The sequence below is a fragment of the Podarcis tiliguerta genome (genome assembly GCF_965153285.1).
Source record: "Podarcis tiliguerta genome assembly, chromosome: 2".
NCBI classification, from domain to species: Eukaryota; Metazoa; Chordata; class Lepidosauria; order Squamata; family Lacertidae; genus Podarcis; species Podarcis tiliguerta.
Window position 1 is genome coordinate 20,193,009 of NC_139535.1, and position 19,137 is coordinate 20,212,145.

A 19,137-nucleotide genomic window follows, 5' to 3' on the forward strand; every position below is an offset into this window, starting at 1 on the left:
GCCAGGGATGCGGGTGGTCCTGTGTTAAACCACAGAGCCTAGGACTTGCTGATCAGAAGGTCGGCGGTTCAAATCCCCACGATGGGGTGAGCTCCCGTTGCTCGGTCCCAGCTCCTGCCCACCTAGCAGTTTGAAAGCACGGCAAAGTGCAAGTAGATAAATAGGTACCGCTCCGGCGGGAAAGTAAACGGCGTTTCCGTGCGCTGCTCTGGTTTAGCTTAGTCATGCTGGCTACATGACCCGGAAGCTGTACGCCGGCTCCCTCGGCCAATAAAACGAGATGAGGGCCGCAACCCCAGAGTTGGCCATGAGTGGTCCTAATGTTCAGGGGTCCCCTTTACCCCTTTACCTAGGCCAGAGTTTGCCTACTGTTTGGCCCATTTGCCAGCCAGAGAAACTGTCCTGAGCACCTGTTCAACCAGATGCCCGTGTGAAACCTACAAGCAGGGCATGAGCTCAACCTGTGAGCTCCTACCTGCTCTGCTCTTTGTATCTGTTGCGTTGTTAGGCAAGTCCGCTGCTTTAGGATGCTGGGCAAGCCCACCGTGGAGCCCAGTTCAGCTCAGACACCTGCACACCTGCCTCCCAGCAGAGTTCTCTGCAGTGACTACAGCAGCCGGGCCTGGCCTCGCTGGCTTAGGTCACCTCATACCTCTGTGTGGCATGACGCCACTCCCTACCTGGGAGGGGAGCGCCTCCACCTGGCCCGTTGCCTTACCTTGGCTGAGCTGCAAAAAGCAGGGCTGAGCCCTCCCCTCTCTCCCTCCCATCGCCTGGCACCGCACGAAGGGAGGAGGAGCTTCCTGGGAGCTTTCTCCAGGGAAGCACAGCCCAGCTCTTGAGGTGTATGTGTGTGTGTATGTGTGCGAGAGAGAGAGAGAACGAAACTGAGCACGGAGAGTTTGTGTGCGGGCTGCCCATGTGCCCAAATTGGCCAGGGGTGCAGCACTCCACTAGCTGCCTGCCCAAGGCCCAGAACCGCAGCAGGGACACATGAACAGGTAGGAGTCGGGCTCTTCTCTCTCCCAATTCCCCAGGCCTGGCAAATTGACAAGCAAGAACTCCGGGCTTCCTTCTGCACTCCAAGCCCAACGGACAGCCGTCTGCTGCCAGGCAAGGAGGGGTGGGTGCGAAGGGCGTCTAGTTATTTTATTTCTGATCTGAAGAAGTGTGCGTGCACACGAAAGCTCATGCCAATAACAAACTTATTTGGTCTCTAAGGTGCTACTGGAAGGATTTTTTATTTTATTTTTTGACACGGCTACCTACCTGTAACTAGTTATTTTATTTTATTTTGCAACGGGGTGGGTGGCTGGAAGGTGACTGACTGAATGCAAAAAAGGGAGCTTATTTGCAAACTATCCGTTTCTTAGCATAGGCCGAAGGGTGAGAAGCGATTTATGCAGCTGGATCCTGAGATTTCTGTTCAGCTAAGCTGCTTGGAGGACCTCAAGAGCTGAGTTTGACACATACACACATAAAACCCCCCACTTGCTATAATTGGGATGGTTCTATTCTGGCATGTTTAATGGGAGAAGGTGGGTGTTGGTTGTTTGCCCCAAAAAGTGGGGAGGGAGAGAATATTAGTAGATGTGCTCTGTGGAAGAGACACACGTGTGTGTGTGTGTGTGAGAGAGAGAGAGAGAGAGAGAGAGAGAGAGTTTTTCTAGCTAAACTTTGCCTTCAGGACTTATTAAGAGTAAGGATCCCAGTCAAGTACCAGGCTGCTTTTTTAGAACAATGCAGGGTTCCAGCGATAACTGGAAATTGGCACGCAATTCAAAAACCTTAACTCAGCTTTCAGGTTTTTTTTGTGTGTGTTTTTTTAGGCAGCAAGTTTCTAGCCCTCAAGGCAATGAAGTTAGACTTGCAAGTGTTTGGGCGGTGCCTGCTCAAATTGGAGATTTTCAGTTGTCAAAAGTTGGGGTGTGAGGAGTCTACATAGTTCTTTTCCATGCCCCGCAGCTCAAAGAATAAATTATGCAAAATAAGCAAATAGAGGCCAGTCTGTCTGTCTATCTTTTATTCTTTCAGACATTGGTCACAACAAAAAGTAAGAAAGCAATCATTAACAATAATCACACACACCAAAAATGCTATCTCTCTCTCTCTCTCTCTCTCTATATATATATTGTTCATCACATTATAGAATCATAGAACCATAGAATCATAGAGTTGGAAGAGACCACAAGGGCCATCGAGTCCAACCCCCTGCCAAGCAGGAAACACCATCAGAGCACTCCTGACATATGGTTGTCAAGCCTCTGCTTAAAGACCTCCAAAGAAGGAGACTCCACCACACTCCTTGGCAGCAAATTCCACTGTCAAACAGCTCTTACTGTCAGGAAGTTCTTCCTAATGTTTAGGTGGAATCTTCTTTCTTGTAGTTTGGATCCATTGCTCCGTGTCCGCTTCTCTGGAGAGTAAAGGGGAAAAAAGACTTTTCGAAGCTGCCAAAGTAAATCTTGCCACTGCTAAAAGAGTCACTCTATCACAAGAAGACAGCAGAAAGTCACTTCTTGCAACTCTCACCAGTTGACTTTCCCTTTGAGGTGGATCTAACATTTTTAGTTGCAGTCACAGAGAAGACAAGGCAAATAATAATAATAATAATAATAATAATAATAATAATAATAATAATGTGGCCTATTTTTCACCAAGCCACTGCTACAAGGACAAAGTCTCAGATCATAGTTTTAAAAATAAAATTAAAAAACCCTTCTAAAACTACAGTTTTCATTAGTTGCATTCTGAGCCAATTTAAAACAGTTCAAAGAGTAGGGCAATTATGTTTAATTTGTATAATTGATGGGAGTCACTGAATTTCATTTCTGTTGGTTCAGATTCTTTTTGTAGTGCAGAAACGTGCAGCCCCCTACTTTGAGGTGGGCTTCTCGACTGGGACTACATGAAATCTCTGGCTCTACAACCCAGATCTGACAATTTGGGCCATGGATTCTAAAAGGAGCTGCCCCTCCGCCCTTCGGCTTTTGATGTATTTTGTCTATGAAGTCATTTGATTATTTTTTTTACACCGGGTTGAGAGGATGAAGAGTTGAACTTAGGCACTCATCCATACTTGTCCTGAACTTTACTGCTGAATTGGAGCAATCGTCCATTTGGTTTTCCTGCGGATGGATGTTTGTTCCAGTTCAGCGCCAAAGAGCAGGTTTTCCTGGGGAAAGTGGCAAGGGCAAATGGAAAACCTCTCAGACTCATGCTTTCTAGGCAGAAGTGTGGCCAAGTCCCTAGTCTAGCAGCCTGAGTGTCTCGTGCTACGTGTGTAATGAAATTTCAGTTGTCTTGTGGGGCCTGGAAACAGGTTAACCATATCCTCGGAGTCTCCTGTTTGTAGGATAGAACCAGACACCAGACTTCTCTGGTATAAATTTCCCATTACACTCATACCTCGGGTTACAGACGCTTCGGGTTACGCGTTTTCAGTTTATGGATGCGCCAAAACCCAGAAGTACTGGAACAGGTTACTTCCGGGTTTTGGCACTCGCACATGCGCAGAAGCGCTAAATCACGCTTTGCACGCTTAGACGCGGCGCTGCGGGTTGCAAACACTGTGGGTTTCAAACTTGCCTCTCGCATGGATCACCTTCGCAACCCGAGCGTCCACTGTATCTCGCTAGTGTAGGATCAACTTAACCCTTGGGGAATACACTCTGTTTTGGGGGAGAAATGTAAAAATGCAGTGTCTGCAGTACAGTAATCAGCATGTCTCAGCTATCAAGATACCTGGCTCAGTGTACCCTAATAATTTTGGTATGTCCATGACTGAGTTGATCAGGACGTGTGCATTTTGTTGGAAGCTGCCCAGAGTGGCTGGGGAAACCCAGCCAGATGGGCACGGTATAAATAATAAATTATGATGATGATGATGATGATGATGATGGAAGCACAGCAGGGCAGGGAGTCTAGGCTGCTTGCATACCTTCACAGGTGAGCAGCAACAACTAATAAAAAGATAAAAGAACCTGAGACCCCCTCTCTTAGGTGTGGCCACCACTTAATTGCTGGCAGAGTTTCTGTATCATTAGCGGGGGTGGGGGATAATCCTGCTGCTACACATTAATAAAAGGGCCTGTCCACTTAATTTGTGCTGGTGGAGCACATGGTGATGCTGAGTACATCAGCTGGCTACCTGATCCCCAGGCATGCCCTCACATGGTGGAAATGCATAGCCCACACGATGGCTTGGCCTGCTCTCGGTGTTCATTGCCAAACCCCTGTTTTTGTCTTCAGGGGAGGCTATGGTTCCTGGCTCTCTGGACTTTTGCCCCCATTCCAGGCTTTATAGTCCCCATCCTCAGTGCAGAGCAGGAGGAATACCCCCTGGCAACCCAGTGCCAACGGAGAATATATCTTTAAAAAGCCCAGCGTCAGGAATAGCTCTGCTTTTCTGCCTGGAGAAGCCATTGGGGGTGGGTGGGGGGTGGGAGCCACTGGCTGTTTCCCACCCTGCCCCCTCTGTGAAAGGGAAGCATCCCATCAAAGCCGAAGGGAGGCTGGGCAGGGAGAGTTGCTTAGAATGGGAGAGGATAAGCTATTCTTGGTGCTTTTATGAGAAAGCCTGGTGCAAGACACAACAAGTGCATTCCTGCCGGGCTGCTGCCAGGCTCCCTGGGAACGGACTGTGGCTGGGCAAGGCATGGGCTTGGCCACCTCTTTTGTCCCCACAGCTTCCAATTTCGGGCCAAGCCAGCGCTGTGTGCTCAGCTTTCTTTTCTCGGCAGCGGCCGCTACGGGCTCCCTTGGCTACCAGGCCGTGAACTCTTGTCCCAGCCAGGGGACCGGCAATCTGGGGTGTTGATCTTGTTTGGCATGCCGTTCAAATTGCAGTGAGCTTCTCTATGAACTAGGGATGGGTAAATCTGTCAACCTTCGTTTCTCTCATTTCCTCATTTTTTCCAGCCTTAAGCTCAGTTCTGCAAAACGCTTTGCTGTTTTGCTTTCAAAGGCCCCCCGGGAAAATTCATTGGCATTCGAGTGCGAATTTATCCTGATCTACTTGCCTGTGAAATTGTGCCTATTATACACATTTTTGCAAAGCAATTTCCCCTAGTTTTGTATGTATGCATTTTTATGCACATGTTGCCCCAGTCCATGCATTTCCCCCCTGCCCCCCCCCCCGTGTATTCCTTGGCTAGACAGCTGCAAAATTTGGAGACATACGAATTTCAGAGGCGAAGGTTGTTTCAGTTCACGAATTGTTTCGGAAACTGCAAATGAAGTAGGTTCTCCTTTAAATGCAAACCGAATCAAGTTTGACCCTCATTCTTACGCTTAGCAGACTGGAGCAGAAATGAGCAATGGGCACAATTCTAGCCACTCCTGATATCTGCAAGTTTCCCTCAGCAGAGCTGTGGCAACTGGCAGGTGCAGTGAGAGACCAAACCCTCACCCAGAAAAAGTCAGATTTTAGACTAAAGTTACATATTGTTGTTGTTTAGTCGTTTAGTCGTGTCCGACTCTTTGTGACCCCATGGACCAGAGCACACCAGGCACTCCTGTCTTCCACTGCCTCCCGCAGTTTGGTCAAACTCATGCCGGTAGCCTCGACAACACTATCCAACCATCTTGTCCTCTGTCGTCCCCTTCTCCTTGTGCCCTCCATCTTTCCCAACATCAGGGGCTTTTCCAGGGAATCTTCTCTTCTCATGAGGTGGCCAAAGTACTGGAGCCTCAGCTTCAGGATCTGTCCTTCCAGTGAGCACTCCACCCAAGATGGACAGGTCATAGTGGAGAGTTTCGACCAAATGTGATCCACCTGGAGCAGGAACCGAGCCGCTCCAGTATCCCTGCCAAGAAAACTCCATAGACAAAGACAACAGGCATATAAAAGCTACATATACACCACACATTTAAAGCACACCCACCTAACCCAAGAACCCTGGGAACCGTGTTTTGTTAAGGGCACTGGGAACTGTAGTTCTCTGAAGGGTAAACTACAGTTCTTGTGATTCTTTTGCAGGGGGATGTATGGTTTGTGTGTGTGTGTGCACCTCCTATAACTAGCTTTCACCTCACAGACAACCATCTCCCCAAGGCAGGCGAGGCTGGACTGGGAGGGCCGCTGGGGCCTTGGATTTTGGTCTCCCCCCCGAGGAAGAATCCTCCAGCCTTTTTCACCCCTTCCAGCGAGCCGGCCCTGGGCCTGTGCTTGCAGCAGGGCAGGCTGTGTGTGCCGCGGAGCAGAAAGAATAGGCTGTGACAATTCCCGTAGCTTAGAGACCGTTAGTCCCTTTCAGAGTCCCGGCTCCATTTGAATAAAAATCAGTCTCCAGCCCCGCTTGCCCACACTGAGAGAGGAGGGGTTGGGGGAGAGCCGGGTTATTTTTACCCACCGCCAGTTAAGTTCGCACGGCCGGAGTTCTCACGCGGCTTGGACAGCGGCAGACCTGGGACTCTTGGTCGACGGGGCAGGAGCGGACTTTCTTGCAGGGCTGTGGGTGGGTCGGGGTGAGCGAGGGAGAGCGGAAGACATCGACCCGGCTTCTCTCTCTCCCCAAATCTCCCGTGCCCCTTATTTGCAGCAGGAGCAGATGCATCAGTACCTGAAGAGGCCAGGGCAGCCCCAGCCCCGAGGTGAGTATTATAAGGGCATCTCTGAGGAGCAGCTCGAGGAAGCTGGCTCTGCCGGGAGGATGGGGGCCTCTGTGTCTGTTTGAACAATATTCCTCCCCCCCCCCCGATCAAATCTGCCTCCAGGGCAGGAGGAACAAGGTTTCTGCTGTCGAGGGTGTCACAGAGGTGATGGCTGTGTGCTTTCTACGTAACTCGAAAGGGTGTGTTTGTGTGTGTGGTGGAAATTTGGAACTGCCCGCTATGTAGAGTTTGGTGTTGGGGAGATCCTGAGTGTTTTTTTTTTTTTCTCCACGAGCTGCAGGAAATTTTGGAGATGGAAGTGGCAGGGTCTGTGTCTAGAGCAGCGGTTCCCAAACTTTTCTTTGGCCATGCCCCTCCTAAGCATCTCTAAAATCCTGGTCGTCCCCCCCTGTCCCCGGTGACGTATAATTCTTATTATTCAAAAAGTGAACTCCTATTCACGCGGAGGAAGCCTAAAAGGCCATTCACTGTTAATAACTCATTCTCGAATTGCCCCCCTTAAAAATCAAATTGCCCCCCATGGGGCGTGTGCCCCATGTTGGGAACCACAGGGCTAGAGGGACAACTTGCAGCTGCCCCCACCCCCCCAAAAACCCTTTAAGTCCTCACAACTATGTATACGTCATACATTCAAAGCACATGGCTTTCCCCTCCTGAGAACGGTGGTTTATCCCTCACAGAGCTACGGTCCCCAGCACCTCTTAACGAACTACAGGAACTACAGTTCCCAGGATTCTTGGTGCTTTAAATGTATGCTGCGTATGCGGCCTTACTCTTCGGTGGTCTCCTCATGATCCAACCTTCTTCTCACGTGATTTCTCTTCCCTCAACACTTGGACACACAACTGCCTTTTCCTTTGACCACTTCTGCGTCTGCCCAGCCCTGCAAACTCTTCTTCTACTTCTCACACGTAAAATTCCTGCTGAATTTGTTCCCCTGAGGGCACAAACAAACAAGCCCACATGACACAATTTGCAGGTGTCTTTATGTAAATCCGTACAGATTTTAAAATCACGTGTGGACCAGCAGCCAATTAGTCTGAACTGGGGGGGTTGAGGAAACAACCACCCAAAAACTTGGTGCCCGTCTGCACCACACCTTTAAAGCACCATGACATCACTTTAAGTGGTCATGATTTCCCCCAAAGAATCCTGGGAATTCTAAGGATGTTGAGGGTTTGTTAGGAGATAATAATAATAATAATAATAATAATAATAATAATAATAATAATAATAATAATTTATTTATACCCCGCCCGTCTGGCAGGGCTTCCCCAGCCACCCTGGGCAGCTTCCAACAAAATATTAAATACAGTAACGCATCAAACATTAAAAGCTTCCCTAAACATTCCTCTCACATAAACAATAATTCCCTGGGAAGAGGGACTGACCGTTTAAACCACTCTGAGAATGGTCGCTCTGTGAGGGGGAGGGGGGGTCCCCCCATAACTCTCAACTGCGCCCTTAACAAACCACAGTTCCCAGAATTCTTTGTGGGGGAAGCCATGACAGTTTAAAGCGGTATGATACTGCTTTAGATTTACAATGCAGATGGGGCCCATATTGGCAGATTGCCCCCTGCCCTGGATCAGGCCTCAAGGCCTTCTCTGGGCCACCCTTAGCCCAGTTGGTGCCCTCCAGAAGTTTTGGACACTACAGCACCTATCTTCCCCAAACCCTACCTGTACTGGGGATGATGTTCTTCCAAACATCTGGAGGGCAACCAGCCTGGGGGAAGGACTGCTTCTGGGCTCTTTGCCTCATACCCTAACCCCACCCATCCTATACTCAAGCCCAGGTGTCAGCAACCTTTTTCAGCCGTGGGCCGGATCACCGTCCTTCAGACCATGTGGGGGGCTGGACTATATTTTGAAAAAAAATATGAACGAATCCCTATCCCCCACAAATAACCCAGAGGTGCATTTTAAAGAAAAGGACACATTCTACTCATGTCAAAACATGCTGATTCCCTGACCGTCCACGGGCCGGATTGAGAAGGCGATTGGGCCGCATACAGCCCCCGGGCCTTAGACTGCCTACCCCTGCTCAAGCCATTTGTACGCCTGATATTTCCCCCTCACGAATGAAGCCCTAGCCCTTCAGAGGTCCTTCCCACTAATATGTAATATATCCACAATGTTTTTTGAGGGAGTCAGAAAGGGGACAACCCTGTTGAGCTACCTGTTTTCTTTTTTCTCTCTTCAGGTTGAAACTTCCCATGCTGCCCATGGCACTACTTCTCTACTTGCTTCTGTGGGGTAAGTGCTCAGACTTGGGACACATCCCTGTGGGGATGGTTGTTGTTGTTGTTGTTGTTGTTGTTATTCCTGGGTGTTTAACCGCTTGTCCACAGTTCTGCTTTGGCCCTTGCCTGGAAAGCACGGGTCTGAGTGGTTTTCCATTTGCCGCACCACCTTTCAGCAGGAAAACCCTCTCTTTGCCACTGAATCAGAATGAACGTCATTCCGCAGTTAACCAAATGGATATTTGTTGCGATTTGGCAGTAAAGATCAGCTTTCCCCGGAGGAGAGCAGCAGGACAAGCGGAAGTGTGGGCAAGCCCTCAGTCTTTTTACATGCGGTTGCCTGCTAATCTGAAGGTAGTTTCAGTTCCATTGACTACATATTGAACAAGAGTATCACATTTCCAAATACAGTAGTATCTCTGGTTGCGAACGGGATCTGTTCCGGAGGCCCGTTCGCAACATGAAAAGAGTGCAACCCACAGCGGCTCGTATGCGCATGCACGGGTTGCGATTCGCCGCTTCTGCACATGTGCGTGATGTCATTTTGCGCTTCTGCGCATGCGCGAGCGGCGAAACCGGAAGTAACCCTTTTCTGGTAATTCTGGGTCAGCGCAGGACGTAACCTGAAAGAACGTAACATGAAGCGGACGTAACATGAGGTATGACTGTAAAGGGCTTTCCCATGCTCCTTATTTGCCTATAAAGAAGGTTTTGTTTTTACTGGGGCAATTTCTCCTTCTGTTGCAGCGCTACAATCCTGAATTCTGTGCGCCTGCAGGACCCTGGGGGACCCTAGTGTAGGCAGAGTAATTAAGGGCATACCTGCGCCATGCATTTAAAGCACATCCAAGGCAGGTTTGTAACACAAAAGAATCTTAGGAACTGTAGATTGTTACGGGTGCTGGGAACCACAAGAAGGTCACAGTTTCTGATATTATTTGGGGGAAGTTCTGTGTTCTAAACCTGTGATGGATGTGTTTTAAATGCATGGTGTGCTCTGAGCCAGCTGGGATAGCTTAGTCGGTAGAGCATGAAACTCAGGATTGTGGGTTTGAGCCCCATGTTGGGCAAAGGTTCCCTGCATTGCTGGGGGCTTCGACTAGATGACCATTGTGGTCCCTTCCAGTGCTGGAGTTCTAAGATTCCAGGATTCCACCTGTTTTGCATGTGGAAGGTCCTAGGTTCAAAGCTTGGCATCTCGTAGGTTAGAGCAACTAGGTAGTAGGTGATGAGAAAGACGTTTACCTGAGACCCTAGAGGTGGCTCCTTAAACCTAGGTTACGGGCGCAACAGTGGAAAGGCTGGGTGCACTTTTTAAATATACAGTCATACCTCATGTTACATCCGCTTCATGTTACGTTCTTTCAGGTTATGTCCCACGGCGACCTGGAAGTACCGGAAAGAGTTACTTCCAGGTTTTGCCGCTCGTGCATGCACAGAAGCGCAAAAGGACATCATGCACATGTGCAGAAGCGGCGAATCACAACCTGCACGTGCGCAGATGCGCCGCTGCGGGTTGCGCTCTTTTCATGTTGCAAACGGGCCTCTGGAACGGACCCCGTTCACAACCAGAGGTACCACTGTATAACAAGAAAATGAATGAACTGCAGCTAAAACATTGTGCTCATTTTTCACATGGTCTAGTCCTTCCCCTGCCCACCCCACCCCCTAATATTCTTAAGAGGGTCTTTTCTCCAGTTTCCAGAGAGTAGCTGGAAGTGGGGAGGCAGAAAAAGGTCCTCCTTTCCTTCCCCTCTGCAGTTTTAATCTGAAATATGAGGTGTGGTACCGCGCCCAGAGCTCAGAAACTGCTTGTGCTAATGAAATTCCCTGTTGCAAAATGCGCCCGGAACAATGGGAGTTTCGAACACTGTTTACTTGCCCTCCCCCCCCCCCCAAATATTTTATTCAAGTTGGCACCCCTGCCAGGGTGAGTTTATTCTGTAGAGACACCAAGTTTTTCATGTGCCATATAGGCTTTCATGACTGACTGTGACTGGCATGTGCATATTTCTGCCAGTGTTTGGTGAGGGCCTGCGTGTGGCAGCATGCCTAGGCGCGTGCTGTGCACAAGTCATGCCGGAAGGCCCATCCTGAACGAGACACATCAGGGACTGGTAGGAACAAGGCAAGGCCCAACCTGCACCAGCTCAGCAACAAAAGATACTTTCTACCTACTGCAGTCTCCGCTCCACACCTCCCTGTGCCCAGAAATATTCCCAAAAGCCATGCGCAAGTGATGGTGGTATAATTCCCATTGATCAGTGACTAATTTCCAAAAAAGCTTGGGTTCAAACCTTCCTTAAAGCCCTATTCATGATCCCAGATGCATGGTGTTAGACTGGGGTTAACATGTGGCAGAGGCACTCTGCATGTGTTGAGGCAAATTATTTTCAATTTCTTTCTATGTTGCAGGGCAAAGTCATGCTGGTAGTACCTAAACTCATGCCCTTCTACAAGCTTCCTTGATCATCTATTAATCATCTATCTATCTATCTATCAACTATCTATCTATATCTATCAGTGTGGTGCCAGTGTGGTATAGTGGTTAAGAGCGGTAGACTCATAATCTGGTGAACCAGGTTCGCGTCCCCGCTCCTCCACATGCAGCTGCTGGGTGACCTTGGGCTAGTCACACTTCTCTGAAGTCTCTCAGCCTCACTCATCTCACAGAGTGTTTGCTGTGGGGGAGGAAGGGAAAGGAGATTGTTAGCCGTTTTGAGACTCCTTAGGGTAGTGATAAAGCGGGATATCAAATCCAAACTCTTCTTCTTCTTCTTCTATCTATCAACCAACCTATCATCTATCTATCTATCTATCTATCTATCTATCTATCTATCTATCTATATCTATCTATCATCTATCTATCTATCTCCATCCATTTATCATCTACAGTAGTACCTCCAAGACGAATGCCTCGGAAGACGAAAAACTCGCAAGACGAAAGAGTTTTTCGTTTTCTGAGTTGCTTCGCAAGACGGATTTCCCTATGGGCTTGCTTCGCAAGACAAAACGTCTTGCGCCTTTTTTTTTAAAACCGCCAATGCATTCCTATGGGAAACCGTCAATACACAGTGGTGCTTCGCAAGACGAAAAAACTCGCATAACGAAAAAACTCGCAGAACGAATTAATTTCGTCTTGCGAGGCACCACTGTATCTATCTATCTATCATCTATCTATCATCTATCATCTACAGCGGTATCTTGGGTTAGGTACTGAATTCGTTCCAGAGGTCCGTTCTTAACCTGAAACTGTTCTTAACCTGAAGCACCACTTTAGCCTATGGGGCCTCCTGCTGCTGCCACGCTGCCGGAGCACGATTTCTGTCCTCATCCTGAAGCACAGTTCTTAACCTGAAGCACTATTTCTGGGTTAGCGGAGTCTGTAACCTGAAGCGTATGTAACCTGAAGCGTATGTCACCCAAGGTACCACTGTATCTATCTATATCATCTATCTATCTATCTATCTATCTATCTATCTATCTATCATCTATCTCTATCATCTATCATCTATCACCTATCATCTACATCTATCGATCTATCATCTCCCACATTATCTCACAATCCAATATCTCTCTAGTCTAGGAGCTTATGATGATGAGGTATTCTTCAGTAATATCCGTCCTAATAATGCAGTTTATCTATAACACTCAAGAGCAGTTCAGAAGAACAGGATACTCCGTTTAGTCCCAGGATTTGCTGTCATTAGCAGAGTTTCTCTCTGGGACATGTAAAGCAATAAACTGAAAAGGCAGCAATTGAACATGTGCAGAGTGCCTTCCCCTCCTTAGTCACAGCTAGCTCCATGGTGGCCAGCGTTTTTTTACTAGGCTATTCAGCACTGAAGTTCATGCGCAGAAACGAAACGTGGGACACGTTTCACATCAGCGTTATCAGCAGAAATCTCCCCTGCTTAATATTTACACATATTTATGAACCAGCAGAAAGGCATTCGACGGCAGGAAGTGTGGCTTGCAGGCAGTCTTGAAACACACCCCGACAGACACACACGTACACCTTGTGACTTTTTAAAGAAATAAACTACACGGTGTGCCCAGGTGAGGCTGCTTTGGAATGCTTCCAGGACATGCCTTTGGCTGGACAGCCATATTTTGTGGTTAATCATTGGCAGGAGTTGTGGTAGGAGATGGGGCAGCGCTTGCTGGACTGAACCAGATATGCGGAGGGCAGCCGCGCCCTGCTGGAACGTGTGCATGAGAATATAAACATAAGGAGAGGCTTGTGGGATCAGGCCTAAGGCCCACCTCGCCCGCTATCCTGATATCACAGCGGCAAACCAGATGTCTATGGCTAGTGGCCGTTTTGGCTAGTGGCCATGGGTGGTCTTACCCTCCATGTATATTGACATAGGAATGGGCAAAGGCCTGTCCTCCAGAGCTCCTCTGGCTTGGGAGACTGCTTTACACGTGACCAAGGCTGGCCTGAGACATTTTGGTGCCTGAAGGAAGGACATACAGTACACACACACAGGTCAGATTGGTAGTGGAACCTTCCTTCAACACAGGCAAAAGAACAACAGCTTCCCCCACATCTGAGGTAGCAGGCAGCAAAATTGGCACCGGGCAGGCTAGCTAGGGACGCGGGTGGCGCTGTGGGTTAAACTACAGAGTCTAGGACTTGCCAATCAGAAGGTCGGTGGTTTGAATCCCTGCGATGGGGTGAGCTCCCATTGCTCGGTCCCTGCTCCTGCCATCCTAGCAGTTCAAAAGCACGTCAAAGTGCAAGTAGATTAATAGGTACCACTCCGGCGGGAAGGTAAACGGCATTTCCATGCGCTGCTCTGGTTTGTCAGAAGTGGCTTAGTCATGCTGGACACATGACCCAGAAGCTGTATGCTGGCTCCCTCGGCCAATAAAGCGAGATGAGCGCCGCAACCCCAGAGTCGGCCACGACTGGACCTAATGGTCAGGGGTCCCTTTACCTTTACCTAGGCTAGCTTAGGGGTCTCAAGGAAAATGTTGAAGGGGGAGTGTTCACTGCCGCCGCCCATCCCACATCCCTTGCTCTGCCTAATGGTAGGGCCGGCCCACTGAATGCAAGTGCGATCATAGCATCCATTTATCCAGGTTCTTCGTGAACCTAGTTTTGTTCTTTGCTCCCAAGACTGTTCCCAGGAGACACCAGCAGTCGCTGTGAGAGCTGTAGCTCTTGGACTGGATCAGGGACTCGTAGCCTGCTTCCGCTTTCTCCTTAACAGTATTCCTTTGACAAAGTCCTCCTGACGCGATCGTCAGCGCTAGGATCCTGGCACATGCAGACCTTCTCTCCTCCCCCCCCCCCCCCCACTTTCTGATCCGAAGACTGACAGGGTCGTAGGCAGGTCAGCCCCGTGTTCTGCCAGTACTAACAAGCACCCTTTGTGCTCTGGTATTAAAAGCTTCAGCATGTGACGGACGCTTTCTGCTGACGCTGAGGAGGAGAAGGTGTAGCAAGGAAGGGAAAGGTTCTTATTTCACCAGTCTCAAGTGCTGCTTCATGCGACTGGGTGAGCAACAAGAGGGGGTACCATCAAAAGGTGGCAGGCCCACTCGCGAGCGTCCATGACAGATTTAGGTCAGGTCCTCAGGGTGCAGTGTTACAGACAGTGTTCACACACACACACACATACCTCACAAGAGGATGGTATGAACAGGTGCCACATCTTTCTCGCAACTTGTTTCTGAAATGTAATATTTGGGATGAGAGCTAGGACGCATCCACAATATACCATACCGTTATGCCACTATAACATCCATTGCTGCCCCTAAAGAACCCTGGAAGCTGTTGTATATTAAGGGTGCTGGGAAGTGTACCTCAGCACCCTCAACTAAAATAAAAACCCCGGATTTTTTTAGGGGGAAGCCATAAATGTTAAAGCAGTATAAAAAGGTAAAGGACCCCTTTTGCACCTAGGATCAATAATAGGATGCCCATTATTCTCTCTACTTAATAATGATAAACAAACTTTATCATTCTTTTTTTAAATAGTAACATCCCATGCAAGCCTTAGTTTGGTTTGGTTTAGTTTTCATGTGTTTGTCTCATGAAGTTCTTTTTTAATATTTAGGTTATACAGATCAAACTCAATAAAAAATACTTTAGAAAAAGAAAGAATATCATAGAATCATAGAATCATAGAATCATAGAGTTGGAAGAGACCACAAGGGTCATCGAGTCCAACCCCCTGCCAAGCAGGAAACACCATCAGAGCACTCCTGACATATGGTTGTCAAGCCTCTGCTTAAAGACCTCCAAAGAAGGAGACTCCACCACACTCCTTGGCAGCAAATTCCACTGTCGAACAGCTCTTACTGTCAGGAAGTTCTTCCTAATGTTTAGTTGGAATCTTCTTTCTTGTAGTTTGTATCCATTGCTCCGTGTCCGCTTCTCTGGAGCAGCAGAAAACAACCTTTCTCCCTCCTCTATGTGACATCCTTTTATATATTTGAACATGGCTATCATATCACCCCTTAACCTCCTCTTCTCCAGGCTAAACATGCCCAGCTCCCTTAGCCGTTCCTCATAAGGCATCGTTTCCAGGCCTTTGACCATTTTGGTTGCCCTCCTCTGTACACGTTCTAGTTTGTCAGTGTCCTTCTTGAACTGTGGTGCCCAGAACTGGACACAGTACTCCAGGTGAGGTCTGACCAGAGCAGAATACAGTGGCACTATAACTTCCCTTGATCTAGATGTTATACTCCTATTGATGCAGCCCAGAATTGCATTGGCTTTTTTAGCTGCCGCGTCACACTGTTGGCTCATGTTAAGTTTGTGGTCAACCAAGACTCCTAGATCCTTTTCACATGTACTGCTCTCAAGCCAGGTGTCACCCATCTTGTATTTGTGCCTCTCATTTTTTTTGCCCAAGTGCAATACTTTACATTTCTCCCTGTTAAAATTCATCTTGTTTGTTTTGGCCCAGTTCTCTAATCTGTCAAGGTCGTTTTGAAGTGTGATCCTGTCTTCTGGGGTGTTAGCCACCCCTCCCAGTTTGGTGTCATCTGCAAATTTGATCAGGATGCCCTTGAGTCCATCATCCAAGTCGTTGATAAAGATGTTGAATAAGACCGGGCCCAAGACAGAACCCTGTGGCACCCCACTAGTCACTCTTCTCCAGGATGAAGAAGAATATGATGCCCAGTAGTTGTCTAATCTTATTATAAACTTGCTCTGTGCTGCAAGCTCTTGAATAGTGTTCCTAATCTAAGGGCTTAGTTGCCTGCTCAGTTTTACTGAAATATCCCAAATGTATTCATGGAGATCATCTGAGGTGTTTGAATATCAAATTAAAAACAGAGAAGAAAGCTTAGAGGCTCTCGACTGTTTAATCTCAAGATCCACGATCATGTCATTCTGCCATGGGCATTATCTTGAAGACAAAATGGTGGGGGAGATTAGAATTTTCACATAATGCATGCCACAAACAGCCTTGGATTCTCCGAAGCGTATGAGTGGTTTGGAGATGAGAATTTGGGGGGACAATCAGTCCTTCCCAGAGTTGGCTCCCCCACTCCCCCTTTTCATATGGAGACAGCAAGTATCACAGACAATTACTTTATAGACCATGTTCCAGATCTTTGCTTATATGGGAAAAGTTAGATGTACAGTGGTACCTCGGGTTAAGTACTTAATTCATTCCGGAGGTCCGTTCTTAATCTGAAACTGTTCTTAACCTGAAGCACCACTTTAGCTATTGGGGCCTCCCACTGCTGCCGTGCTGCTGCCGAACAATTTCTGTTCTCATCCTGAAGCAAAGTTCTTAACCCGAGGTACTATTTCTGGGTTACCGGAGTCTGTAACCTGAAGCGTATGTAACCCGAGGTACCACTGTATTGGCTTTTCTTTCCATAAGGAAAGGATAACATCTCTGTTGTGCCTTCTGTGCAGCTTTTACATGCAGCCCTGACACCTATTTTAGGAACTTTTGACAGTGGACAGATCATAAGATCCTAAAATGGCCTTGGGCTTTTTCTTTCTTTCCTGGCCAGTCCGGTTAGCCGATGGTCAGGGCACAGAATCGCCCGACCTGTTGTACCACGGATGCTCAGAGGGGAGCTGCTACCCAGCCACAGGGAATCTTCTCATTGGGAGGACACAGAGGTTGAGCGCCACATCCACGTGTGGCCTGGAGGGGCCTCAGGAGTACTGCATCGTCAGCCATTTGCAGGTAATATCACATGGGTGTTGGCCAAGGGTGAAAGAACGGGGAGGGAGAAAATGATAAAAAAGGAGCTGTCAACTTGCTGGCCAGAGGGTCAGTTGCAGTTCCGCGATGTTTGTGTACAGTACCTTCAGAATTGTTACAGGAAAGACGTGTTGGGCCTGCTGCAGCAATAGGAAAACCCTGTGATTTTTTTAACCGCAGGGGGCAGAAAGACTTTTGAGGCAATGTTCCAGAAGCTGTTCATAGCCCTTCCTATCCAGGAAAGCCCAGTAACTCTCCTTGCGTGGACAGGCCCTGTCTAGAGTCTGAGAAGATGTTGAATAGCCCAAAGAGCAAAGGGTTTTCTGTTCTAGAAGACTTAGCAGCTCCTAACAATATAGCTCAGCGTTTAACCAACGGAATATAGTCTCTTTTCAAAGCCTGGTCGCATCAGGGTGTCAGGTCACACCTACGCCATACATTTAGAACACATTCAATATCTATGAGGAGAAAACTACATTCCCCGAGATTCTTTGGCAGAAGGCACTGCTTTAAATGATTGCAGAATGTTTTTTTAAATGTACGGTTGCAGGTGTGTCCTCAGTCTTTAAGACAGTGGGCTTATCCACTCTACTTTTTCCAGGCATGATCTGCACTTTAAAGCTCTGTGTTTGAGTGCCCCCCCTTTTTTGCTCTGGAGCTTCTCCTGCAGAAGTCTGCTCTTTAAAGCTCAATTGGAGCAAATGGCAATCTGCACAAAATCCAAATTGACGTTTGCTCCGGTTGAACACTAAAGAGCGGGGTTTCAAAGGAAAGCTTCGGAGCAAAAACTAAAAACAATAAATCACTGGGATACAGAGCTTTTAAGCACAAACCTGTGCCTGGAAACAGCTGGGCAAAAGCAAGGTGTGCCCACCAAGTGTGGTTTGTGTCTTCCTCTAATTATAGGTAATAATAACTCTATCAGTGAGGGAGGGGGGTATTCTCTGAGGATTCCCCGCCCCCCCCCCCGACAAATGACATTTAGAGTTCTTTTAAAATTATTTATTTCATTTTCCTTCTCACTTAAGCTATCTTACAACCGATAACCAGCTTACCCAAAAAACACACGGGAAGAAGCAAACAGAAGAGATAATAATACAAAACAAGAAGGATGTAACTAAAGTAGAATCCTACTGAGAGCCAGTGTGGTGTAGTGGTTAAGAGCGGTAGTCACGTAATCTGGGTAACCGGGTTCGCGTCTCCGCTCCTCCACATGCAGCTGCTGGGTGACCTTGGGCCAGTCACAGTCTCTCAGCCCCACTCACCTCACAGAGTGTTTGTTGTGGGGGAGGAAGGGAAAGGAGAATGTTAGCCGCTTTGAGACTCCTTAAAGGGAGTGAAAGGCGGGATATCAAATCCAAACTCTTCTTCTTCTTCTTCTGACCTATCACACTTTAAAAACCAAGATTTCCAAATGTTGACAACTGTCCAGACAAATAGGTTTAATGCAATCACTGAAAAATATATAGCTGGTGACCAAAGAGAATTTGTAAAAAAAAACAGAAAAAACAAACAAACATTATCTCTGAGGATTTACATGGTGCTTTTGTTGATTTTCAATCCACTATGGCTCTCTTGACAGGACTCTGAGAAATGCTTCCTTTGTGACTCGCGCTCCCCGTCCCTGCACGAGAGCCACCACATTGAGAATGTCATCTACCTGAGTGGTCGGGATGGTGAGCAGACCTGGTGGCAGTCTGAGAATGGTAAGTGTCAATAATAAGAGATTCAGAGTCCTTTTCCTTGGACCTTACCAAATGCACCAGTGGAGACTGAGTTACTCTTCTGTTCTGAAAAAGTTGGACTTCCTGTGGCATGGTAAAAGACAAACCACACAGAAAATACAAGATGACAATGATTCAACAATGGTTTTGTGTGGGATGCCCTGAAAAAAAAGTCCACAAGTCCACATTAAATATCTAGTGTGGAAATACTCAAATATGTTCTAATGTTCATAAGGCCAGAACATGCCCAGCCCCAATCACTGCAGGCAGGCGGGACGTGGGTGGCACTGTGGTCTAAACCACTGAACCTCTTGGGCTTGCCGATCGGAAGGTCAGCGGTTTGAATCCGTGCGACGGGGTGAGCTCC

The 19,137-nt window shown here is 47.8% G+C and overlaps 1 protein-coding gene across 5 annotated transcripts in view; it reads left to right on the forward strand.

Annotated features, from left to right (window-relative positions):
* Positions 1–685: 685 nt before the first annotated feature.
* The window catches only part of LOC310670072 (laminin subunit beta-1-like), a 73,796-nt gene continuing 55,344 nt past the window's right edge, over positions 686–19,137 (forward strand). Inside the window, exons 1-6 of one of the 5 annotated variants that reach the window (XM_083424543.1) lie at positions 850–1,113; positions 5,639–5,949; positions 6,543–6,594; positions 8,821–8,873; positions 16,850–17,028; positions 18,629–18,752. In XM_083424543.1, coding sequence (XP_083280669.1) covers positions 8,834–8,873; positions 16,850–17,028; positions 18,629–18,752 — 343 coding nt within the window. In that variant the 5' untranslated portion in view covers positions 850–1,113; positions 5,639–5,949; positions 6,543–6,594; positions 8,821–8,833. Of the gene's footprint in view, positions 1,114–5,638; positions 5,950–6,097; positions 6,595–8,820; positions 8,874–16,849; positions 17,029–18,628; positions 18,753–19,137 lie in introns of those variants that run through there. The other 4 variants (XM_083424544.1, XM_083424541.1, XM_083424545.1 and 1 more) reach the window with 4 other exon arrangements.